The sequence below is a fragment of the Cyprinodon tularosa genome, unplaced genomic scaffold, assembly GCF_016077235.1.
Source record: "Cyprinodon tularosa strain WSP-4 unplaced genomic scaffold, ASM1607723v1 ctg222, whole genome shotgun sequence".
NCBI lineage: Eukaryota > Metazoa > Chordata > Actinopteri > Cyprinodontiformes > Cyprinodontidae > Cyprinodon > Cyprinodon tularosa.
Window position 1 is genome coordinate 643,629 of NW_024038830.1, and position 26,525 is coordinate 670,153.

The following is a 26,525-nucleotide window of genomic DNA, read 5'->3' on the forward strand; positions in this document are numbered from 1 at the left end:
TTGTACGATTTCATACGAACTGATAATGAGAATATGTTGAATTATTTCGAAGCCTGAAAAATCCACAAGTCTCCAAGAAATAAAAACTGTTCATTTAAAATCTGTGATTAGTAATGAAAATACCATATCCTACAGTACCAAAAAATCACTATGCATGTAACAATTCTATGTTTATTACACCCAATATGGATTCAACCTCTGGTTTCATACACCATGGTTTTTTACTCTTAGTAAAAAAATAAACCAATATCCATTGTTCTTTCTAAAACATCTTGATTTATTTAACAGTATGCTGATTTTCTTTATAATCATGTGCTGTAACAAATGTATCAGTGAAGTCTTATTAGAAAGTTAAATTAAATTTAATAAAAAAAGGAAATCATGAAGACAACTCATAGCAGTCCTAAAGCTACACAGTGCTTCTCTAACGATGCGCTTTAATGCTGTAGTACAACTGTGAGGACTGTCAGTAGAAGACTTTAATATTACAAGTAAGGCTTTTACAGTAGATGGATCCCGTCTAGATTTTCTTTTATTATTATTATTCTCATCCAAGTAAACTGAAGGCAGAAATCCTGCTCTTTCATTTCTGTTCACTTCACAGGAAGATGAATTAGTGTCAGTGTATACCAGAAATAATTACTTACTTTTAAGAAACTTCCCAGCGCCCCTCTGTACAGTGTTCATTGGGATTCTCCTGTCAGTGTCAGCACTAAATGAGTTCTTGTGTGTTGTAGGATCCCCAAATATATGAAGGGGCTTTTTTTTCTGTACTTATAATTCACCCAAAAGAAATGAAGGTGCGTACCACCACCCCAAGGGTCTTTTTGTGGATATCTGAAGTTCCCTCCACCTTCAAAGGTCACTGGTTGGGTATGTCTGTAGTTAGGCTGTTGTCTTCAGTTTCCTCTATGCTCCCTTCATTGCATACAGCCTCCAGTGTGAGGATGAGGTTATCCAAGCCCCACAAGTATCCATCCTCTCGGTTTCCCTCCTGCCAGGGAATGTCATGACTTAAAGTCTGGCCCTCAGGCAATGCTGTGGTCTTTCCAAAGTCAATAATCCAGATCTCTGCATGGCCCGTATGGTCATGGATAAAGAGGAGGGAGCTGCCAATAACCTGATGGAAAATAAGAGAGATATCATAATAAACCTTTAGTTTTAAGATCACATAAAATGAGAAAAAAGCAACATAAGATTAATCTCACAACTGAGAAATGTCAATTCTCAAACCAGATTGTGGACCATTCAAGAGAGTAAAAAAACCTACCTAAATATACAATCTGAAAAAATATTAAACTAAATGCAAAAATACAGTTACGCATTTAGAAAACAAACAGATTTACACTCCCATCCACATGCATATATAAACATGAACTATCATATGTATTGCATATGTGTGTTTGTTAATCTATAAGTAAGAGCAGTCAGCTCAAGCATAAACATTTTTTTTATCAACTCATTATCAAACATTAATTATATTTCAGTTTCATTTAAAAAATATTTGAAACTCTGCAAGAAGGAAAAGAACTGCTCTTAAAAGATTTTACTATAATATTTAACCCCCTAATTTGTTTAGACTTTTAGACTTTAGACAACTGTATTGTCATTTTGAATACACAGAGTGTATACAAAATAAAGCTTTTTTTGTACAGCTTTCAGGCAGTGAATGAGCAGCAGCTTAGCAGTGAAATGAACATTTTAATTTCATAAAGTGCAGCAGTGATGAAATGAATTCACTGTATATTAAAAATGAAATAATAGAATGGGTTCCCAAGAAATTAAAACTGCACTGGATCAACGCCTTCAAGTTGACAAGAAAAACTGATGTAAAACTGAATTATTTCTACAGAACTCTGCAGCAGCTGCCCAGTACGGTGGTGGTAGCATCATGATGTGGGACAGCTTTACTGACACAACACACAGTGTGGTTAAATAACGTATGAAGGCTACTTTTAAATTCCTCAACTTCAGCCCAAATCCACAGCTAAATGGCTGCTACGTGGACATAGCTGGGTGTTATGATGCATCATCAATCCCAAACATGTGGTACAAAAACCTTCTGTTAGAGGGACAAGAAAATCTACTAATCTTATCATAAAGTTGTTGTTTTTTTGTACTAAATATGCAGCGAGAATGATGACAGAAGCTTGCTGCTCTCTAGAAAAGGTTCTTGTTTTCTCTGTAACCTGCTGAGGGATGATAAACATAAGTTGTGGGTGTTTGTTTGTATATTTTTAAATCATGTGTGAATAACTGAAAGTTTCAGTATCTTGAATAGAAAGGTCTTGATTTTAAATTACAAAATATTAAACGGATATCCAATGTAACAGTTGAAGTTAAAGTAATTGATTTTGGGGGATTTCTTACTACATGAACTAAAACCACCCTACCAAAAATGTGTTTGTAACAAAACAACCCATGAGGGATGTGATATATTTAAGGGAACTAGCTGAGGGGGAGGGGCTTCAGCACTGACTGAAATAAACGGTCTTCATAATTATGAGGTGAATATGCTAATTTCACAAAGTTGTTTAAATGTATTTATGTGCTTGAATATTAATATGAAGGTTTTAGTTTTTAAGGTTCTAACTGGCCAGATTTTCTTTAAAAATTAGTTTTAATAATAAGACGTTTCCCAACTTAAACAGACATTTTTTTTACTGAAAAAATACATTAAAAATAGTCTTTTTATTCGACCATTTATGACTAAAACATCGTTTGATGGGCAGATAAAGCTTAAGTAGTTCAGCACTGATGCATCTATGAGCCTGCAGCCTATTTTCCTTGATTAATTTGGGGGGAAGTTCCTGCACTCTTCATTATAGTCACGATTATGTGGACACTCTGAAGCGACTGGCATTCAGCTCAACTCAGACCACACCAATGGCAACTCTAGGGAGGCTGAAAAAAAAAATATTTTAAAATAGAAAACTCTTCAAGTACCAGCTAAGAGAATGAGCAAAAGAGTGCTGCAGTTCCGTATTTTGGCCATAGGTGGCAGGAACATCAGAAAACTCAGTAATATTTCTAACACTAGTTTAAAAATAACTGTGTTAAAAATATAAAGCTTTACAAACACATTGATGAATTTTTAGTGTTGTTGAAAATTAAATCCAAACATCACATATAAACAGAAAAATAAGCTTTAAAATCAGAAAGCTTCAGAGTCAGAATTCCTTTCTCTGTCCACAAAACTCATCCTCACAGCAAGCATTAGCCCTCACCTCGTGTTGCTTGAAGAATTCAGATGTTTGCAGGGCTTGTCGGATCTCCTTTAGCCTGAGCAGGTAAGACTTCTGCATTTCCCATAAAGAAAAGAAAAAAAAAAACAGGGATCACACTTTGAATTTTGTTTTAATCCATCATTTAAAATGCTGTTACACACTAACATGGGGGCAGAGCTTATGTTTGTGCACCAAAACTCAAACAGGTTTGTAATGTGAATATTTACTTTCTGCAAAGAAGCTTGAAATGTTCCCTCACCTTCAATATGTTTATTTTTTTCATGATTTAATCACCTAGTTGTTTCAAGTCATTCCAAAATGTAAGCACAGATACAACAAAGTCACTCTTTTGGCACTGTCTAAATACTGAACAAGGATGTAAAAGCTTACACAGCCTGTGTTTTTTGTGTGGGTGAAGACAGACTAAAAGGTAACGCCTGCAGAAATGTGCTGTTTTATTTGGATATGCATAGAAGGTTTGCATGTGTTCTCGCTTGATTAAATTCACAGTAAGTGTGCAGGAAAAACAGTTAAATAACTGACTGACTGCTACGTACAATGATGTCGGCATCCCCTCCAACAAAGTTCTTGAACACCTGGATGACATCCTGCTTCGATCTGGTTTTCTTGAAGTCAGTTCGACACGAACCGTCATATTTCTAAGGGGGGGCAGAGAAGCAGGAGAACAATATATAATCTTAATATTTGGTCCGATTACATCAGTGTTAATCAGCCTGCATCAATTTTCTCTGTTGAAAGCCTTAATAACGGAAGTTAGGAGGCTATTCAACACAAATATTGATAGTCTTTTAATATGTATACATAAACAAATACATTTTTGAACTAGTTCCTTAAATATAAAAGACTGGGCCAGGCTGCCTTTCTCCAGTGCTAGAGGGCTGCATATTGTCATGCTTTTTGTCTAAAACTGTGTATCTTATTATATTACAATATTATATATTGTGATCTTTTTTAACTCATATAGCATTTTTTTTATTAATTCTTATTTTATTTCATATTAATTTTACACTAATCCAAAGCATATGCATGTTTTGCTCCAGGGTTTCATTTTTTCCATTGCCTTGAAAACTCTTGTCCAGAGTCCATCGCTGAGAGACTGAATGGTTAAAACTGTGGTTATTTGTTCAACCTTAATCCCTTAACCAACACCTAAAGCAAAAGAATGCCCCCTCCAACGGGCTGCTGCAGTGATGATGAGGAAATTCATCAGCTCTGCAGGGATGTATCTAAAATTAGCCCTTACGACTCAAGCATCCCAAAACTACAATATCTTAGTCCTTACCTCTGCTGAAGGCAGATAGGTCAAGGGTTCTACACCAGAAAGCTTATAGCACTCCCATAAAACTGGTTTGGCATACAGCAAATACTCAAAAGTGTGCACACCCTTGTTTGTTTGTTTTTTTAGAGCTGTAAAGTTACATATATCCTTTAAAAGTCAACCGAAAAACCAACTAATCTGTAAGGCAGGGCTACGGCCTTAAACAAATACCTTGTTAACACACAGCTTAGTTTCAGCATCTTTAAAATTTTAGAAAATGAATATCAGCTTACTTCGAAACATGATTAAAATGACAAGATTACAGTTTCAAACTGCCCATCAATTACTAAAAAACTGATTAGATTAAAAGTAATTTTTTGTTAACTTGTAATTATCGCATTCCATAACTATAACCAAAGTTTGCTAAAACGAATCAATTGTTGAAGGGTACCAGTTAAAAAGAAGAAAGCACCTTTCTAGTACAGGATCTGACCCAAAACTGTTGTAATTAAATTCAATTAGATGTTGGAAAGACATCTAATTACATGAAGATAAACTGGTTATCATGTTCCACTGTGTTGAAGAAATGCTTTACTGGATTAAGTCTGGTGGCTCTGCATAGCATTGGAATAAGGGGTGTCAACAATAATTGATTCAGCGATGCATTGCAATGCGGGGCATGCTCGATTCAGCATCGATGCGGCAACGTGCCATAATCGATTATGTCACTGTTTATTTTCTGGCCTCAAATGGACAAGTTGTGAAGTTTCAATTACTTCCGGGGGCATACCAACAACAATCAAGATGGCTGAGGCGGAGGGAGATGACTGCGATAGACGGGTAGGCCTAATTAAAAACGCACCAAAAGCTTGGAAAGCGGATATCTGGGAACATTTCGGATTTTACGAAGTCAATGGGATTTTGATGCATCGCAATGCATCGTAGAATCGAATTGAATCGAATCGTTACCTGGTGAATCGTAATCGAATCGAATCGTGAGGGCAGTGCCAATGCACACCCCTAATTGGAATACAGCAAAACATGATCATTTCCATTGAACCACACTGACAACATTTTTCAATATGTGTATCCTGCTTGGAGTACCAACAGAAAGACTGATACACTGTGGTCATAAAGGAAAAGATACTGTATGGCCAGCAACATTGCCCAGGGAGGCTGTGGTATTTAAAGGATCCTTAACTGGTATTAGGCATGAAAAATGTCACCAACATTAAGAACCTGAGCCACCGATTCAACAAGGCTCACTCGTTTCATGTTGTTAAAACCACTAACCATTAATTCTGACCAAACCATGTGAATGCTGCAGCTAAAATTGCTGAGACTCATAATACCAGGCAATATGTTTCCAATTTGCTGTTGAACAATCTAGGTAATACTATGTGAACTGAAGCCACAGTTTAACGATTTTCTTCTCCTTCTCTGATGCTTAGATTGAAAATCTCCACGTTGCCTTTAAGACATCTATATTTCTAAACATATTAGGTGTTTTTCTTAAACTGCATGAGACTGGAAATGCTCAGGGAGGTGGCAAAGGGCTAACAGTAAATCTAAGGCAGCTCCAAGAAGTTAAAGTGACCATCGACTGTATTGTCTAACTATCTGGATTATTCAGTAGATTTGTAGCCTAAAGGAATACTAAAAAATCTTGTCTTGGAGGGTGATATGATCTAATGAATCAAATGATTGAGCTCTAAAGGAGGATTTTGTAAAAAAAAAAAAAAAAAAAAAAGGCCCCATCATTACATAAACCAAGTTAAACAAAACAGTGGCTGCATCATGATGCCATTTGTTTTGTTTTCTGATAAAACAGCCATTTTTGTAAAGTTTGAGGAAAAAATTTAAGTAGTTCCCCAAAAACTGTAAACTTTGACCAAAAACACTGAAGTCAGAGTAAAGGAACAAATAATAGTAACAGTAATCTTTATTAGTTATTGCATCTTTGCATATTCCAATTGAAATTCGCTTCTGCATTTAGTTCAGGCAGAAGGTTGCCAATGTCCAGAGGAAAGGGTGCTGCTGAGGAATTGCAGAGATGTAGCATGTAGGATTCAAACCAGAGAGGTTTGAGGTCTTCCTAAGACCCAATAAACCCTTAAAACACTTTCTTTTTAAGAGCATTAGCCTGTGCAAACATCAAAATACATGCAGGAAGGTCTCCACCTGAAGAAAGTGATGCAATGGAGAGCAAAGTCCAGATTTCTGTTTAACAGATGTCACCTAAAGAGGGCTGTGATCTACAGTTACAGTATCAGGGGCACATTTGCAAGCAAGTGTTGCTGTACATCAAATTGTTGTAAATGTAGTTATTGTTTCTTCCAACAAACATAATAATGTATTTCCAGGATGAAATTTAAAAGAAGTATGTCTTTATGTAATGATTCATTATGTCTCATTATTGAGCTCATAAAATAGAGACACTAAGAAGTATTTTAGGTGTGTAGTCTTATTATCCACCTTGTTTTATTAGACATGTTTTAATGAGAATTACATCAGACCTCTGATACAGGTAACTTCTCCTTCTGCAATAAAACTCACCTACATTATGCATAAAAGAGAAGCTCCCGGTGTCTAAAGAGAGGAACACCAAACATGCCTGTTTTTAGTGGCTAGAGGCACACTTTACTTATCAAAAAGCCCAGCCCAGATATATTTGCAAAAAGTATATTACTTTCTATTTACTCTGCAGGCAAGGTGTTTAATGATCACTTTGTAAAAAGTGCACTTATAAATCTTGGGTTAAGCATCCAACAAAAGACTTTGATAAAGACCTGAGTAACGTCTCCAGGTAACAAAAGAACAATTTTGTACAATGCAACCAAGCCTTTGGTCTACATTGTTGTACAAAGGGTGGTACTCAAGGTACCACCCTTTAATTACCTTGAAGTGATGCTTCAATCTAGTTATTTCTCATTGCACTAAGTATATGAATGACATGTCACCTTGATGCCCTCTATCCTGAAGCCCAGCGTGTTGGTGGAGCTCATGCTTTCCCTCCACTGCATGTAGCGAGGTTTGGTGACGCCCCGCTGGAAATGCTCCTGCGGAGTTGGGCCTTCATTATCCACCTCCACCATCTTCTTGTACAGGTCCTCGCGAGGCTTGGGTCGCTCCCTCGCTCTGACAAGCTCCTCCTCTAGGTAAGTCCTTTAAAATATAAGGAAAATTAACATTTATTTCTTTTCTGTTTTAGCCTTTTTTGTTGTTTCAGATCATCAAACATATTTTTTTAGATCAAATAAAGACAACTATAGTGAAAAATAATAAAAGATATAATAAATGACAGAGCCATGGGTTCAGATCAACCAATGTAATTGGTTAACCAAACAATTATTAAAAATTGTAACTGGTGGTTTACTTCTCTGACTGTAGTCAAGTGTAGTTTGTAAAAGTTATGGAGCTATAGAACAATAACAGTGATCGTTTATGTACAGAATGCAAATCTTGGCTTTAAACTTAGTTGTAACATTAGTATTAACTATTAATAAATTCCACAAAGCATTAGTGGGAAAAGGGGTGTTGGATGCAGGAGTTTGCCCCGAAACCAAAGGGTTGGTGGTATAAGTCCTCATCCTGGCTTTAAATGTTATTCCACTAATTGACCAATATTTTGATAAAAGTCACCAAATTTGATTGTCCCCTTCACCTATATATAAAGATTGGTTAAAAACACTAGAAAATTTTGATTGGTTGTTTTTACCAAAAGATTGGTTGGACACATAACTACCAACCAGATTGGTACAGTTCAACCTATTGTTTGGATGTATAGACCAATATGTTTTAGGTATTATGCTAAAAACCCCAATGAAACAGTTTATGAGGCCACCAACATAACAGGTTTGACTGTTAGTATAGTATTTTTTGTTTCATATCTATATGCCATATACAATAAGAAGTTTAAAAAAGGTTCTTTGGGTCATTAAAATGTTTTTGTGTGACTAATGTAAGACAAATATTGGTGTTATTTAAAATCATCTGTTGTTTTTACATTAAAACCTCTTAATGGATGCCTTCTATGTCTTTTACTAAATAGATTAAATAGTCATCATAACAGAGAACAGCGAGGGCTGCAAGATTTTACATGTTTTAGGGTATTTTTCCGACTTCATAGAAAAGCCGTCAACAGACTATTGGTGAAATAAAGCTATGCAGATAGTGTACTTGTAAGTTAATCTTTTCAGCACTAACTCAATCAACTTTTGCATGTTTCAGTTTTTTTATATACATTTTTTTACATAATGTATTTGAGTGTTATAGCTTATGTATTTTTGCTTAAAACTTGTTTTTAAGATGACTGGTAAAAACCGTCCAGGGACAGCAATGAAAAAAAGCCACTAAGACTAATTCTGATACATTTAGAGAAGTGTCCATTAAAGTGCATTGTTCCTGTCAAACTTATAAATAAATAAAAGAGGGGTCGGTGCCTGTTTCTAATGGTGCTTTCAGACCAGACGCTCTGTCTTGCGTGTGCGATGGATTCACTTAGAATTCCTATAAAATAATGCAGGGAAGGGCGGGAAGCGGCGAGCAGTGAATCCCACACAGTGAGGGCATTCACTGCTCTGCCCTCACCTCGTGTAACTAATTAGAGCTGAGGTGTTGTCAAAAAGCAGCACCGTATGGACAGAGAGAAGCTGTGATCGCTGAAGATTAAAAGAGCCGAACTTTTCTGTGAAATCGCAACGTGGTAACCAATCAGGGACTGTTTTTTTACACTTAAAATGGAACACTAAGAAAATAAAGTTGACAAAGATAGAAATAAGGATGGTCTCAAGATCTTTTTAGGTGGCTTTAAAAAAAATACTTTTTCAGCCCTAGAATCACTGCTCTTTGTCCTCCAGCACAGAGCTCAGTTTGTAACTGCCCAGCATCGCCATCCAGACGCAGCTCTGGATAAACCAAAGTGGACTCAGCAGTCCTTGATGTTGAGTTTTACCTGTGCTTTTATTGTAAAATACCCTCAGCAAGACCTGAACAGGAAGTGCTATGGGGTTGCCAGGGTTAACGGCAGGTCCAAAGCAAAGGGTCTGGGAGTTGTTTCACGTTGTTGGGGTTTTAACTTCATGTAGCTGAAGCTCAACCTGTTGGATGACGTGGTCCAGGTGTAAACATTGTGCAACTCCCCGCAGGGCAAAATGCATATAAGCAACTTACCGGTGACACTGCATTCGGTCTGAATGAACCATAATGGTCATTTTGGACAGCTTACAGAGACACAGAGAACAAAGCACAATGCATGGAGAAACCTAGATTTAAGCATGACAGAGTACCCCGAGAGAACCCACATATGGACAAAGAGCTCATGCAGAAAGACCTAAAGCCAGACTTTGAACCTAGGACCTTCTTAACACCCACACTGTCTATTCCCAGGAACTCACATTTGTTTTTGCACAAAGGGTTCGGTTGGTTGGAGTTTGTTAGAATATGCATACTATTCTTACCAACATTTAAAAATAGTAATAATTTTTTTTGGGTCATCCACAACTTTAATCATTGTACACAACTCAAAAACATACATTTGAGGGGTTTCAGACTTTCAAATTTGGCCTTTGATTTGAAACTCTTAAAAACAATCAGATAGGTCAAATAGATTTTCACAGAACTGTATTTCCTGACTTCTAGTGAATAATTTTTAACACATTTAATTGATTAAATTTAAAAGGTTTTTGCACTCCGTGTTTATTTATGCACAGATGAGATACCAGTACAGAAAAATACTGTATAATAAGTAATCAGCAACTTACAAACATGCATAAACATGCATAAGTTTAAGACATACAGTCTTCATGTTCATGCCCACAATTCTGTGCAAACAGACATGAATTTTAGTTTCAGTTTGGTAGCTTCACTTCCTCTGAGCTGGAGAGGGAAGCTACGAGGAGACTCCTGTGAGCAGCACTGTGCTATGTGAAAGCCCAAGTGTGTTTGTGCAAGTTGGTGGTTTTGCAACTTTGTGGTTGAGAGCATTTTTGACAAAGGGGAGTCTCCAGGGACACCCTTAGCGAGCAAACTGAGTGTTTGCGTATATGAACAGTCTCAGATATACAGACAAACTCTTACACAGGTGGATTTAAAACAATTAGTCAATATATGTGGTAATGTACATCTGTGAGATTTGTGCACCAACAATGTGTAGCGTATGGCTGTTGCAGGTTTGTGCATGAACATTCACTTGTTCAATCAAGCGAAATTTTTGTTTGCATCTGCATGTTCGTGCATGCAAAAAAGGTGTGCATGTATGAATTCCTGAGAGCATTCATGCGCCAATGGATGTGTAGAGTTATGCACATTAACTGTGAGGCCCTCCACCCGCTGTGGCAGGAAGCCAAGCATACAGCCTGCAGTTACAACAGGTGTTCCCTTAAAGAGGCAAACCGAGGCAGACAAAAATCGTACTGCTGTTTATATGCATTTTGCTTGTTAGTCAATTTGCAATCTAAAATTGATTAACTATTAGGCTATTAACTAATAGGTAAAAACTGAAAACAATTCTGAAAATATATGACAAGAATTATTGAAAAGATTTTATTTATTTTTTTTGGTTAATGTTGAAAGAGTGAAAAATAGCACCCGGCCGTGCTCACTCACCTCACTCCCATTTTACAATCCATCACGTTGGGATGATCAAAGTTAGCCAGCAAGTCTGTCATCTGCAAGAAGGCCTCTCCATCATTTTCCACAACGCCAAGGTATTCCGGTACAAACTGGAACAGCACGTCTTGCCGCAGCTTCTCAAAACACTGCATCTCGTTTTCGGACAACTTTTTCAGAATGGTCCCCTCATCTGCAGCTTTGAAGTTGCCTGAGATGAGATGAAGACAGTTTCACATTTATGCATACTGGCCGTATCAGACCGTCAAAGAACATACAGTAGGTCTACCTCAATATGGGGATTCTGACAAGATTGTGCAATCACTGCCTGACTCTTTAAAAGCACTGAATGTGAATTCCAGGAAACATGTTGCAAGGCAGAGATAGGCAGAATGTGTAGGAAAATTACAAGCCTGCCTTCAGTCATTCATAGCAGGTAATCTGTGTTTTTACTTTCAGCTGCTCAATTTGGTTGTGCAGGCATTAGTAAAAAGGCATAATATTAACAGGAGGACAGAGGTGTACAGAATATTGCTTCTATAGTATGTGAGCAGAAAGCTTCCTCGGAATTCTTTCATCATGAAAGTTCCCTCAGTGTTTGGTCTTGTTCTGAGGTACAGCAAAGAGAAATCCTTGATAATGATCCTGCTGTTCTTGGCAGTTTTTCAAGGTAAATAAAGGTGAAACCCTCGAAACCTTACTGACACAAAAAGCCTTTAACTCAGGGAATCATTCTCTTTGAAAAGGTACGTAAAAGATGCTTTCTTCTCTGTTTATATCATGATAAAAATCTTTATGTCAAATAAACATCATCTAACTAACTCTGCAATATTACTTTAATGGAACGCGAAAAAGAAACCGCCGATGTAGAGGGTTGGCCACTTATTTAACAAATTATAACACAGATAATTAGAGCCTATAACAAAAGGACACAACAAAATACATCAGCTGAAGGAAATAAAGCTGTCATTGTAGTTTAATGAAGTTTCCAGCTATGCAGGTAACTTGTGTCTGTAATGTAAGTGCACCTTTATGCCCAGCTAGCTGAACCCAGCTTAGTTTCTTCTTTTGGGAAGCATGGAAGGGCCAGCGGATGTAGGTCTTCAGCCTTCTCCAAGGCTTACTCTGTTGAAAACAGGCAAAGAAAAAAAGATTTCAAATCTTGTAAAGGAAAGATGTGAGGTGCTGCTTATCAAAGAACACATGGTTTGCTGACCAGAACAATAGACGGAAACCAACTTTAGCCCCGTTTTAAAACATCTGAGTTTAAATCTGAACATATAGGAGGTTCTGGACCGCCAATCTGATGCCGGGCTTTCTGTTTTCCTCTGTGTGATGCCTCCAATCTGGGTCACTTAAATGCCACTTCTGTGGAAACTCCTATCTGCCTACAACATCTCCAGTGTGGCCTGCTGCCGGGTTCGCCCTTTATCATAAACACAATGTTCTCTCCATTTCACAAAGGGAGCAGAAGTTTAAACAACCAGAAACATGTTCTATAAAAAGCAGCCGGCCTTTTATGAATTCTAATAAAAATACAGAAACATCGCAGTCAGAGTATCATTAGTTACATATCATATCTATATCACAAAGTTTCTGCACAAGTAAGGAATCTGGCTTGTCGCTTATAACATAATCAACAATACAAAATACAACTGCACAATGTAAAAGCACTCTAAAAGGGATCAAGGGCAGGATAAAAAATAAGATAAGTGGAATGTACAAGTACACCTCTTTTTTGTAAATGCATAAAAAGAGTAAGGCAGCACAAAGCCCTGATTGTTCTGGTGTATCTAACTATGCTGCTGTGAGATATCCATGGAGTTCAACGGTGAGAGAGCCAGAGGAAACAAACTACCTCTGTTGCTGTGTTTATGTAATTAGTAACAATTCCCTGAAGGGAAGAGGATGAAAAGGCCAGGATGCATGGAGTCAACCACAGCCGACCCAAGGCATAAGCAAACTAAGCGACAAACAAAAATAGGCCTTTTCTACATTATAATATAAAATAATCAGGTACAAATAACTACTAATGTAATGAAAATATATATTTCAGGGACCGGAACTTCTCTAATCCTTGGAGCACAACAATAAGGTGGATATTTTATTCTATATAATTATGTCTGTTTTTGTAAAATTTGATGTATTATCTTTATTTTCCAAGGCTATTTTATTTACCTGTTGTTGTTTTTGTATTGCAGGTTATATTGCCATATTTCTGTTATAGTTTGAACCAAAAAGTATAAACCACATTTTTACTTTGAATAAAATGCGGAGTACTTTATGTAATAATTTTGAGGCACACAAACAGTAGACTGTAAACATCACCAAATAGATATTACTGTCAGAAACAGAGATGGATGACAATGTAACAGATTGGTGGTGTAGTGGATAGCCACCAGCAACTGCAGAGGGTCAAACTTCCTATGTTACAGTCTTTGCTGGGCTTTTTTTTATGTGTGAGGAACAGCTCAGGTTACAAGAGAGATTGCTTCCTAAGAACCTGGAGCAGTCCACAGTCAGGATGCTGAGGAGAGGGTGGGTGGGGGTGTTTTCCAGGAGTCCACCATTACTAAATCTTGATTTGAGCAGTTTTAGCTTCTAAACGAGACAGCAGACCTGTCAAGATCTTGCCGTTGATGATTGGCTTAATTACTCATTCCATTCACCTGTCTATCTCTGCCCAGTTTCCAATCACTGCTTATCTGATCCACCTGTTCCTGCCTCTATTTAAGGTGCTTGCATCCGTTGATGATTGGCTTAATTACTCATTCCATCCACCAGTCTATCTCTGCCCGGTTTCCAATCACTGCTCAGCTGATCCACCTGTTCCTGCCTCTATTTAAGGTGCTTGCATCCAGTTATCAGGCGAGATTATCTTGTTCTCTCCAGCCAGTGGTAAGAGGGTTTTTAGAGTTCATTAGTGTTTCTGAATACCTGATCCTGTTCTGCCTCAGCCACTGAGCCTGCCTGTTCCTGTCTGAATGGTTTGTCTGAACTGTCTTTGGACTCCTGGACCTCGGAGCCTGACTGTTCCTGCCCTGATCAGTTTGCCTGAACTAGCTTTGGAATTCTACTTGTTCTCTCGGGCTGCAGCATCTGGGACACTCTGGGCGGCGCCCGCGCATTTTATTGGCAGCCCACCGGCTAGATCCTACCTGGTTCTCTGACTGAACTGGTAAACCAGGTTAGTGACTCATGTTCATAATCTTCCAATGTAAGATTTACATGGTCACTAACCTGTCCTTCTCTCCTCCAGAGTTTCCAGCCTCAGACGTACTAGCCACTGCTAGTCGGATTCACAAGTTTTAAATAAACGCTTTTGATTTATCCCACTGTCTGTCTTGCCTTGAATACTAGGTCCTCTGTTCTGAGTCATGACAAGACCAGGTCCACCTCCTGTGATGCCATCTGCAAACAGCAGGGGCGCCATAGTACGAGTTGCTGAGGTGCAGTCAGGAAGAAGGGGAGTTAAGAGACAACACACCACTTGGGGTTGACTGCAACCCCTGCCAACTTGTTTGCAGGATATTCAAATTGCAGGTGGTCCAGTTGGAGGGCCTTTGATGTCCTTTAGATGCATCAGAAAAAATTTTGTGTCTGCAGACATCCGAGCAACATACCAGTAGTTTTTATTAAGTGGCTAAAAATTTAAAACTTTCTTTAAATATGTTTGAGTGCTCTTTGTAAACTAGGGATACATCATACACAACATCAACACCAAGAGGAACTGCTTTGCCCCAATAATTACACACTAATTCATTTTTACACATTAACTTCACAGTAACTGAATTATTGATGCTTGTTGTTTATTGAGGCAGCAGATTTTTTTAGGACATCAAGATGATATGTGTAAAACAATTAAGAAACTATAATATCCATAATAAATTATCTCCATGATGTTAGGATGGACAAAAAAAAGATATTTTTCCCACAACTGGAAAGATGAGTCATGCTTTGCTGTTTGCAATAAACCTAAAGCAGCAATAATTGCATAATTTATTCTCGGTATTACCTTATTAACCATAAGTGAAATCATCTGTGTGACCTTGCATTTTTTGTAGCCCTGTAAGCAATCAGCTTCTCTAGAAACATAGCTTCTCTTTTGTGGCTTACCCATGTAGGGGTCTCGAACCCTTGTTCTGCAGATATACGGTCCTGCACGGTATAGATAAATCTCTGCTTCAACACAGCTGAACAATATGAATGGCTACTTAGAAAAACTTTGTCAATCTTGATGACAGCTAAAGAGGTACTCAATCATTTGATCCATCTGAATGTCAGCAGGGTTGCATCTAAAACCTGCAGGACGATAGATCTGGAAGATCAGGGATGGAGACGCTGCTAGAGGGTATAAATGACTGTTTGTCCAGTCAGCAATCCTCCCCGTGGCTGTGTAAGCTATTGCATCACAGTAACATTGACAAAACCTTTTATTGCTACATCAAAATGTATTTTTAATGTCGATTTGGAGTATTCTAACTTTAATTCCAATACATTTGTGAGTGTGGTTTGAATTTATCCAATGTATAAGTTTCACAGATTTTATTTTTAGTGAAATAAACAGAAAAATTACAGGATAGAAACACTATTGAACAAATAACCTAATCAGGCAAAAAAAAATAAAAAATCAAATTCAAGACATTTACCGCCGCACTTAAAAACAGTGACCTGCACACTAAACCTCAATTTCTGCTGTGGGAATAAGGAGCTGGCTTCTCTGTCCATCCCCGGACTTCAAAGGGGTCATTTTCAGGAAATGAAACAGGTACAGTGATCACAGAGTGAGGCATAGTTCATCGCTGTCCATCGCCATCAGTAATAGCAGAACTCTTGCAGAAAAAAGCCTGTGCTCCCTTAAATGTCAGATGATACGCTTCACTGGCTTGTTTACTGACAGCATTACATTGCTAAAAGCAGCAGACCTTCAGAAATATTTTAACGCTGTAAGCTTTTGACATTTACTGAGCTGGCAGCTGATGCAGTTATTTCTCTGTGGTGTTGATATTCTGTCGTGATCACTGGGAATAATGAATAAAATGTGAAATTTGATTAAACATGTTTGAAGAAAGAGCTAAACTGGACATTAGGGAATAAAAACAGGACTAAGCTTTGAAGTAAACATGATCACTAGATATTATTCACACTCTGAATTACCTCTTTGAAACCATGCCTTAATAGTATTCACAGCCCCAAACTTTTAAGTATTTTTAATAAGTGGCTGAACATTTAAAACTTTCTTTAAATACGTTTAGGTGCTCTTTGTAAACTAGGGCTACACAACATCAACACCAAGAGGAACTGCTTTGTCCCAAAAAATACACACTAATTAATTTTTACACATTATCTTCATCAGTAACTGAATTATTGATGCTTGTTGTTTATTGAGGCAGCAGATGTTTTCCATGACATCAAGATGATCTGTGAAAAACAATTGAGAATTGGTTTTTGGAGCTTTGCCTTAATAGTCTTCACACCCCCAAACTTTTTAGTATCTCATCCCAAAACAACCACAATTGGGGAAAAAGCTGTGACACTCTGTCCAACCCATTTTCTCTGCAGTTTGGACATCCAGAGGCTAAAAATGTGGATCTTTGCAAAGCAGCTCAATTCATTTATTAATTTTTTAATTCTTACATCGGATTCCACGTGGGATCTAGGTCTGGACTTTTACTAGGCCATTTCAACACATACATTTTTTTTTATCTAAAGCAGACTAATGTGAGTCTTTCTGTGTGATTTGTAGTCATATGGATGGTAGTGGATCCTCTGCAGCCTCTAACACAAGGAAAGTGTAACCATTTTGATCCTCAGGACACTCAATACAATTTGTCATAGCTGGTAACGTTTCATCAGATTGTTTTTTTTTTTTCATCAATATCTGCACAGAACCATAACTTAATCATATTTTGGTTTAAAAAAAAAAATGCCGGTAAAGGATGGATACATGTCCCCTAATGGGCTTTAAATTAAAGACAATTACAAGGTCGGCTTTCTATCACCTGAAGAACATTTCCAGGATTAAAGGACTAATGTCTCAGCATGATCTGGAAAAAATTAATCCATGTTTATTTTTAGTCAAATTGATTACTGCAAAAGTGTTTTCACAAGTCTGCCTAAAAAGAGAATCAGACAGCTGCAGCTGATCCAAAACACTGCTGCCCGTGTCCTCACTAAGGCTAAGAAAGTAGAGCACATCACCCCAGTTCTAAAGTCCTTACAATGGCTCCCTGTATCTCAGAGAATAGACTTTAAAATACTTCTGTTAGTCTATAAATCTCTAAATGGCTTAGCACCTAAATACATCACAGACTTGCTATCAGTGTATCAACCCTCCAGACCACTCAGGTCTTCTGGTTCTAGCCTGCTCTGCATACCTAGAACCAGAACTAAACATGGAGAAGCAGCATTTAGTTCCTATGCTCCACTTATCTGGAACAAACTTCCAGAAAACTCTAAAAGTTTGGAAAGCCTGAGTTCCTTTAAATCAAGACTAAAAACACATTTGTTTAGGATTGCCTTTAACTGTTCTAGTTAAACAGTTCAACTGAAACATCATTGGTTAAACTTTTTTTATTTTCTGTAGTCCAACTGTTTTTAATGTTCTTCTTTGTTTCTGCATTTTTTATTTATTTATTTATTCTTTTTTTTCCTACTTGCTTTTATTCTGTTTTATTTTCCTATATTTTAATCATGTAAAGCACTTTGCATTGTCTTTGTACTGAATTGTGCTATACAAATAATTTTGTATTGCACAATATATATACATATATATATATATATATATATATATATATATATATATATATATATATATATATATATATATATATATATATATATATATATATATATATATATATATATATATATATATATATATATTACCGGTAGATACATGTATATTTAAAAAACTGAAAAACCTCTAAAACCTGCATTACTATTATATCTTTATCAAAAATATTAGATAGTTGTTATTATATTCGTTTGTTCTTTTTTTTTCTTCCCAAAGTTAACAAGAGCCACACTGAAAAGTCAAAAGAGCTCCAGACTTGTAGTTTGCAGAACCTGCTGTCATAAGCAAATTATCTGCCCCACAAGCAATGCATCCCCACACCATGATGCTGCCACAACTATGCTTCACTTTGGGATTTCCATGTTCAATGTAAGTCTCTCAGCACTTTCACAATAGACCCAATTATTGAATCCTTGTCTCAACTGTCCAGATTCAGAGCAGCTTCTTCCCCACGTTAACTGTGTCCTCCTATCTGGTTTATGGCAAACTTCAAACAGGAATTCATATTGATTATTCAATTCTTTGTTCTTTACATTTGAGGCTAAATTTGTCGTATCAGCAGATTCTCCAACCTGAGCTGTGGATGTCTGCAGCTCTTCAAGATCTGCTATGGGCCCCCTGACTGGTGGTCTTGAACAAACCTCTCAGACATTTATTGAACAGCTGTTTATAGAGATTATATTACTAAATAAGGGACATCTGGTTGCACATGGTATTATTAAAGGCCAGATGGTAACGCAACAGACACTTTTTAGACATTCATTTGTTAAAAATATGTTGAAAACCAGACATAGTTTTCCTTCCACTTAACCATTATACACTGCTTTGTGCAGATCTGTTGCAAAAAAAAAAAAAAATCAAGATAAAATACACTAAAGTTTGTGATTGAAATTTAAAGAACTCATTGAAGACGGGGTAAACTTTTGAAACATTGCATTTTCAGGATACAAAAATGTAAAGTAAACATTTAGCAGAAGAAACTTTGTCCTTGATGGCTTGGATATCTGGTCAATCATTGCTTCATTTTCAGAGGGACACATCGACTGTTTCCATTCACATTCAAACACTAGATGGATGGACTGGTTACTGTTTGTGCTTATCAACAATTCATCTGTGAACAACGGAGTTCACAGCAAAGCATAAAAAAAAGCCTTGAAACCAAATCAGTGCCAGACGAAAACAACAGAAATATTATCTGAAAAAATCTCCTTGAGCGACACATTTAAAGGGCTATTTGTATGTAGTATGACTTTATCAGATGATTTGTGTTGGTGCAAAAGCGTCTACTGCTGATTTGAGGATTTTGAAGCTCCTTTATTGTAGAGCACGGGACGTGCTGTAAGAGCGAGACATGAATGTGCTGATCTGAGCAGACAAAGACAGCTGAAGCCAAACTTTCAGGTTCTGCAAGCTAAAAGTCATGAAAAGTCTTAAAACCTAAAGATACATCAGAACACAGAAGCACCACCTCATTCCCGAATGAACTGCTCTGCAGTCAACAAAGAAGCTACTCTTCAACGTACGTCTAAATATCTTCCTTTCTCTGAAAACATCTTTGATTGGCACACGACTCTACAAAGTCCTGTGTTTGACACTGCTCTGAAATAAAGTGTCAATGAGAAAAGGCTAAAGCGGATTCTCTCAAGTGTCTGACTTCCTGAAGCAGTTCTTTGTTAAATGTCAAAGGCCAGACTAAAACTGGAAACCGACCGCAAAAAAAAAACATGATTACACTGTGCTCCGTGTGGGTTTAATGTTTTCCGTTGGAGCATCAGAGCACATATTTTGAAGTGATCATTTTGTTCCCCTTAACTTTGAAATCTTTAATCATTGATGAGGAGTCAGAACAAATAAAAAAATTTATGCTTTGAAGGCCTGGGTAGCGTCCGCTTTAAGACCGTCGGTTAAACACAGGCGCCCTGCAGGAGACAGAGTGCTCAGGCTGTTTAAAGAACAGTGACAGCTCCTGCCTGTGAACGGAGAAGGAAGGGAAGTGCGGCAGGCTGTGTGTCAGTCTCCGTCTGACGGCTTGATGATGCAGACCGAGGCAGAAACTTGCAGGTGAGTCACTGTGATTACGCTCAACCCCCTACAGCTCACACATGAGCGGCAACATGGGAGTTTCACACCTGCAGAAAAACACTTCAAATATAGCACCATCAGAAAGTATTGGCACCCTTAAAGATTTATTCTTCTTTTGCTTTATTTCCCTACTTAGAAGTCTTAAATCTCTAATAAAATTTTACCATTACACTAAAAAAACCTAATTAAATACAGAAGGACACTCAAGTTGTACGTGATTTTTTTTTTTTTATAAAACACTAGCCAAGTAAGCCTCTGAGTGAAACTAAAACCACCTCCCGCCCCCCTAAAACTCATAAGTGATTCTCCTAATAATTACTAACAGGCATCTGCAAAGAGGCGCCACAAGGTCCTTCTCACGACCACTTTGGAGGAGTTTTAGCCTACTTCATAAACCTGTTTCAATTCAGCCGCAGATGGAGAGTTTCGGAGCATGAATAACCTGTTTAAGGTCACCCCACAGTATCAGTGTTGCATTTAAGTTCAAACCTTGACCTCTACCCTGCAAAGCTCAACTCGATTCTCCAAATCGTTCTGAGATCTGTTGGATCACTGTGATGCAGTATAGGCCTTTCCAAATGATGGGCGCTGTTCTTCAAGATGTTCTGCTAGAGAGCTAAACTACCAGCTTTTTTTTTTTTTTTTACAGTTTATCCAAACTGTAAAAAAAAAAAAAAAAAGGCTGTAAACAAACTTTTTTTGGGATATTTTCACAAAGTGTTTTAAAACTAAAACTAAATATGAGACACATACTGCTGTTGACTTCGGACAGCCGTGGTTTTGACTGTTAAACTTTTGCACAGATGCCTTTTTGGCAAATCTTTCATGTTATTTGTGAACTATAGGGCACCTGAAGCCTGTAGAATTGTACAGTAGATGTTCTCTGTGCTTTTATGACCTCCTGGATGAGCTTTCAATGCTCCGGTTCTCCTGGGAAGTTCAACATTTTCTCCATCTCGGGATAACAGCTCTCAATTTGCTGAAATCCCAAAGCCTTAAAAGTGTATTTATAGATCTCTTTCTAGAGAGTAAGATGACTAGTTTGTCTTTTTTAATTGTCTTTTGGTCCCATTACCCTGCTTTATATTGTCCAACAGTCTCTGTTTCTTAATCATACAGACTAATGTTCATAGCTTTGCTGAAAATTAAATTAGGTTATCGTTGCATAGTAATAATGTTTTCTCGATCTGTTAGATGTAGGTGAAAATGTGAGTAAATTAGATTAATAACAGGGTAATGCAGCATTGTATCAGGAGGTTTCCCATGCCTGCAAACATCTCCTGCAGAACTGAGCTTTAGCAGATCGAATGTTATTAAGAACAATGACAGAAGGCAAGCAAAGATTTCCACCCTCAGAGTCAATTTAGATTAAAGCCAAGCCTTTATTTCAGCTCTGTGAGCTGAGGGAGGGAAAGGTGAAATATTTGAAATAGTTTCATAAACAAATAATCCCACACTTTGGAATATGAGGAAGGAGGAATTATCTTAAATTAAAAAAGCGTTCTCCAGATGGGTTGGCAAATTAAATGAGTAAACAAGATGATGTTTTGTTTTTACTTGTCACTTTCCATCCACACTGGTTTCAGGTCATACAGATGTGTGTCATGGATCATAGTTGCAGAGAAACATTTGCTCCTTTCAGTGCAGATGTGCAGTCATTACCAGGGATTACGTAAGCCCGTCACTAATTTGGTCACTATTTTACTCAAAGAATTATAATTTCCGGGGTCCGTGTTTTGCTGTTCCTGATGTCTGATTTATGAAGGAAATGTGATTTTACATTTGTGAATGATTTGATAAATCTTTTGGATACGCATTTGTTTTGCTTAACCCTTTATAGGGCACTAACTGAACTTAAGTTACTGATACTGGAAATCAAAAATTTCAACCGAAAAGTGTTAACGGAGGACAGAACAAGACCTTATTATTTCTATAATATTTGAAAAATACATATATTTTATGTAAAAAATCAAGGTGAGTGTAATTACAATACCAGAAACGGTCACTTGCCCTTATAGGGTAAAAAAAAAGTGCTTCTTTAAAGAATTCATGAAAATGATAACTGTCAACATTAAGTGGGTCCCTTGCTTGTATGTTTTTTTCTTTTTTTTAAATTACCGCTACAAGCTGCACCTGAGGTTCAATTCAGCTTTTTCACAATTTCCATACACATCACAAGCCTAAATACATCAAATTTGATGGGTTATAAAATTTCCCGCAATCCTTCCAGTCACTTAGAAAACATACAAATCATCTGGGATTCTGTTTACGAAAAACCCTGGGTGTTCAAATCTCAGGACTTTCGATTTTAAATATTTTGTATTTAGCTCTGGATCAGCTCTGACCAGCCTTCCAAATATTGCTAAAGAAAGGCATCCCCACAGCATGATACTGCCGCCTCCGTGTTTCAGCCAGGAAAGGGTGTTTCAGAGTGATTATCCTTTTTACATTCTATGAATTTTGCATTTTGGCCAAAAAGAAAATATCCCTCATAAATAATAAATTGAAAAAAGCTCTATTAAGGCTATAAATATAATAACTATAAAGCCATTAGGCAGGAAAGGATTAGATGGGCAGATATTCTTTTGCAACTTACTTGAGGAAAAGGAATCAAATTTCCTGGTTATCATCCCATCCTCTATAACAGGCTCTCCCAGCTTCGTTTTTTTTTTTTTTTACCTTTTTCTATCTGAGCAATCCTTTTAAAAAGGAAAGAAAAACCCAAGACTTCTGTGACTGGAACATAATCTCTTGTGAAATCTTCCAGAGCCTGTTACATCCAAAAGCACCAGAAATAACTCCTGAACTGCAAAAATGACTCATTCCCATGAGAAGTGGTTACTGGAAGCCGCACTTATGGCTTAATATCACTTGAAGATGAAGTAAACAGTTTAAAGGGAAATCTGTTATACCTCTGTAATTGCCTATTCACTGCAGTCCTGTGACTGTCCCTGTCAGGAAACACTTTGCTGGCTCCTGTTTATGACCTGTTTCTGCTCCAAAGATCAGCTCCTTCCTGAGCTCCAGCCATCAGCTACTTTAAATTACTTTTAATGTCTGTCCACCAACCAGCGTCGTAAAAAGAATTTGATCTGAGGCATGAATTTCCGGCTTTCCATTCAGATTTTAACGACTTCACTAAAAATAAAGATGTCTCCTTCATTTTTTTGTTTATAGTGAATATGTTTTGAAAGATTGAATATAAAACATATGCAGTAATAGCTAACTTCAGGGTAATAAATGTGGAAAATATTTCGTTTTTTATAAAAACAGCCCCTAATGTGTTTTACAGGTTAAAAAAGTTTAATTTCCATCCAGACATAATTTAACAATAATACACTAATCACTGGTGAAGATTCTCAGTCATCCAGGTCATTCCAAAAAAGTAAAAAGAAAACAATTCACTGGTCCTTGTTTCCAAGTTTGAAGACATTTCGCTTCCCATCCAAGTCTTCAAACTTGGAAACAAATAATCTCCTCTATTCTGAAATTATGCTGAAATATTTAAAGCTTATTAAGAGTCTATTTGACTCTCTGATTGTTTTGATGATTTAATTCAGAGATTATAAAAGAAATGAAAGAATAATCAAAGTTTCAATGTTTTTGAGCTCCATCAACATTTAGATCAGAAACTCCTCTGAACAAAATGGGAAAGAACCTTTTTGATCCAACAGTGCGGGTTTGTTTTTTTTCTTCTTGTCAGGACCAGGTGCTTGCATGAATGTTCTGCTCGTCTGACTCTTAAGCCCCTTTTCCACTGGTACCCACAACCTGACTCAGTTCTTAGGTTTTTCCATTAGGTGCTGGTACTTGTTACCACATCTTTCAGTTGAAACACTCAGAGGATCAGGGTCAGTCATTAGCTTGAGTCATTTATATGTTTGGTTGCTGATAAGAAAATATAGAAGAAAGCTAGATGTCGGAACGCTGCTAAAGAAAATGGCCTTCATTGTTGGGTTTTGTTTGGGTCATTTAGAAATTATCTTAAGTAGCTTTCCTTGACTCATAGACATACCTTGACACAGAAGGCAGTCCTGCTTTGATGGCACAGCCGCAACCGTCTGGTTTCTGCTGGTTTAACCTTCCGTTTTAAAATCTGGTTCTTGGTGCAAAGAGGCAATGATGATTAACCCATTTTATTAATCAATCAAATTTGCTTTCTATAAAGATTGAATTATTCGAAAATCATATTTTCTTCACCTGTGCAAACTTGAGCTTCGGTAATAACACCGGCTGCAAACATTTTTTGTTATATTTTAATTGTTTATAAAGGCAGGACCTGCCAACAGGCCTCACGGCTTGTACATAGTTGCACTTTGAACACAGTCCAGAAGGGATGGTTGAAATAAAAGGTTATAAATTAAATTTCTACTTTTTCTCCTTTTTTATGAAAAGAAATTAAGAAAATAAATCAATGATTTTATATAAAGAAATCGGACACAAAGCACCACAAGACGGCATTTTCAGAAAGTTTGTGAAGACAAAAAACAAACAAAGGACTCTGAATCTTTAAGGTCAATTTTCTTTAAACTAAAGCTTTTTTTGAATCTCAAATCTTAGTATCCTTCTCCCATAGGCTGTGTGACCTCACCAATCCTATAGATTCTCAATAGCAACGATGTATCCTCTATGTGAGTTTATTAAACCACATTCATTTTAAATAAGATTAAATACAAAAATTCTTCTTTTAAGAATTTTATCATGAAGAAATTTCAGGAAATCGGATCCCTAATTGTTTTATCTCATAAAAAAAATTAAATGCAGCTACAGCTCCTAGTTTATGAAAAGATGTTTCAGTTTCGTCTACATGATACGCTTCATGCAATCAGTTGAATGGGGAAGATGTCTGAAAATAAAAGATCAAAGTGAAGATTGGTGACAATAATGACATATTTACCCACTGGTAAAAACTTACTGGAACCAATCAACAACAGTGCATTTAAACGTTTTGGCCTCTTTTTAACTGCTCCTAGACTACATTTTTGTTTTTAACAGAATTGTTGGTTTTTAAGACTCTTTATTGATGGATCACAGTGTATTACTCACTTTATCTCCAAATCTTATCAACCTTGACTTGAGATATTCAACCTAGAATCTTCCTCAGATTATAGGACCACACTCAGAACCGAACAGGATAATCCTGTCATTGTGAGACATCCCAGACTTTCTGCTCTATGGAGCATGAAGCTCAGGGTCCTTCCTTTTGTTTGACTCTATTTACAGGAAGTGACATGTTTTTGTTTTAAAAATATTACATTCTTTGGTCATTTTTGATTGGACCTGAAAAACTGCATCCACCTTTGATTGCAACCAAAAAAAAGGTTCAAGCTCAATGCAGGTTTATTGCATGTTTGTTTTAAGCAGACCAGTGAGTGAGTGCTATAGGCTACAAGAGGACTACCGGATAAAAAGCAAAGAGGCTCACCTCTCCTGTGCACACCAGGTGCTCCAGGGTAACCAGGCCTTTGCTCTTGCTCTCGGTGTCGCTCAGCAGATCATCCTCAGACTCCACCGCGGAGGATCCTGTGGAGGAGATGGAGGAGTTGGACAGCTTTCTGCGCAGGGCTCCGTCCCCAGTACAGTCCAAGTCTTCCTGCTGGATCTCCCTGGAAGAGCCGCCTCCCTCCGGGGTGATGGTGACCTGCGGCACCATGGGCGCATCCATGCGCGCCGGTGCCGCGGGCGGCGCGGTGGCTTTCTGGATGAGCTCTGCGCAGATCTTGGTGGACCTCCCGGCAGTCCTTCTCTCTACACGGCCTCCATCGGTTAGTCCGGTCACAGAAATCCCGAAGTCCTTTGAGGACTTTCTCCTGCACTCTTTGGGCATTTGAGATCCTGCCGTAGAGGCGCACGACGACAAGCGGAACTGCGCTTCAGCTCAGCATTCAAATCTGGTCATTTCACTGTGGGAAAAGTCTCGCACAGTCAGCGGGGACCCTGGAAATACTGCTGATCCTCCCTGGGTCCCGTCTCGTCTCCTCTGAGCTCAGGAACGCCTCTGGCAGCCTGTGCGCTCTCTGCACACTGTCGGTAAGGGGAACCCCTCTTAAGTGGCGTGACTCGCCCTTCTGCGCGGTTTTACACTCACACACAAAAACACACACACACTGCTACATCCCGCTGTCGTTTATTATCTTCCGCATTGCCGCTCTCGCTTCCTGACTGAACAGTTTAGAAGCTGCTGACACAATTCCAGATCTCTGCTGCCTCTGTTCAGCAGAAACCAGTCCTTATAATAAATGGAAATCAAACTTTGCTGCAGCTGCTTAAATGCTTCATTTACAGAGGATCTCTTTAACAAACCTGTCAAATTCCCTGAGTTTTGTTGTTGTTTTTAGCATCTATAATTAGAATCAAACTGAAAAAAAAAAACATCTAGAGAAAAAAAAACGAATTATACCCTGGATGCATAAGTGCGCAAAACCTCGAGTTAATACATTGTTTTATACACGATTGGATCTAGTTTAAATATTTTCCTAGTACAGTATAGGGAAGCTTATAGTACAACATTATCTGCCCTGGTAGGATATGC

The 26,525-nt window shown here is 37.7% G+C and overlaps 1 protein-coding gene across 1 annotated transcript; it reads right to left on the reverse strand.

The window, feature by feature from the left end:
* Window positions 1-760: 760 nt before the first annotated feature.
* itpka (inositol-trisphosphate 3-kinase A) lies at window positions 761-26,127 on the reverse strand. The gene is made up of 7 exons (XM_038286269.1): window positions 25,419-26,127; window positions 12,144-12,240; window positions 11,113-11,326; window positions 7,467-7,671; window positions 3,785-3,886; window positions 3,228-3,299; window positions 761-1,120 (listed from the first exon to the last, which is right to left on the reverse strand). Exons 1-7 carry the CDS (start codon window positions 25,818-25,820, stop codon window positions 863-865), a joined length of 1,350 nt encoding a protein of 449 aa, XP_038142197.1. The 5' UTR covers window positions 25,821-26,127; the 3' UTR covers window positions 761-862.
* Window positions 26,128-26,525: the final 398 nt, after the last annotated feature.

Coding starts and splice junctions, on each gene's coding strand:
- itpka (XM_038286269.1), bottom strand. CDS start 25,820: ATGCCCAAAGAGTGCAGGAGAAAGTCCTCAAAGGACTTCGGGATTTCT. Junction 7,672..11,112: donor GATTGTAAAATGGGAGTGAG/GTGAGTGAGCAC, acceptor TATATTTTAAAG/GACTTACCTAGAGGAGGAGC. Junction 1,121..3,227: donor AATTCTTCAAGCAACACGAG/GTGAGGGCTAAT, acceptor ATTTTCCATCAG/GTTATTGGCAGCTCCCTCCT.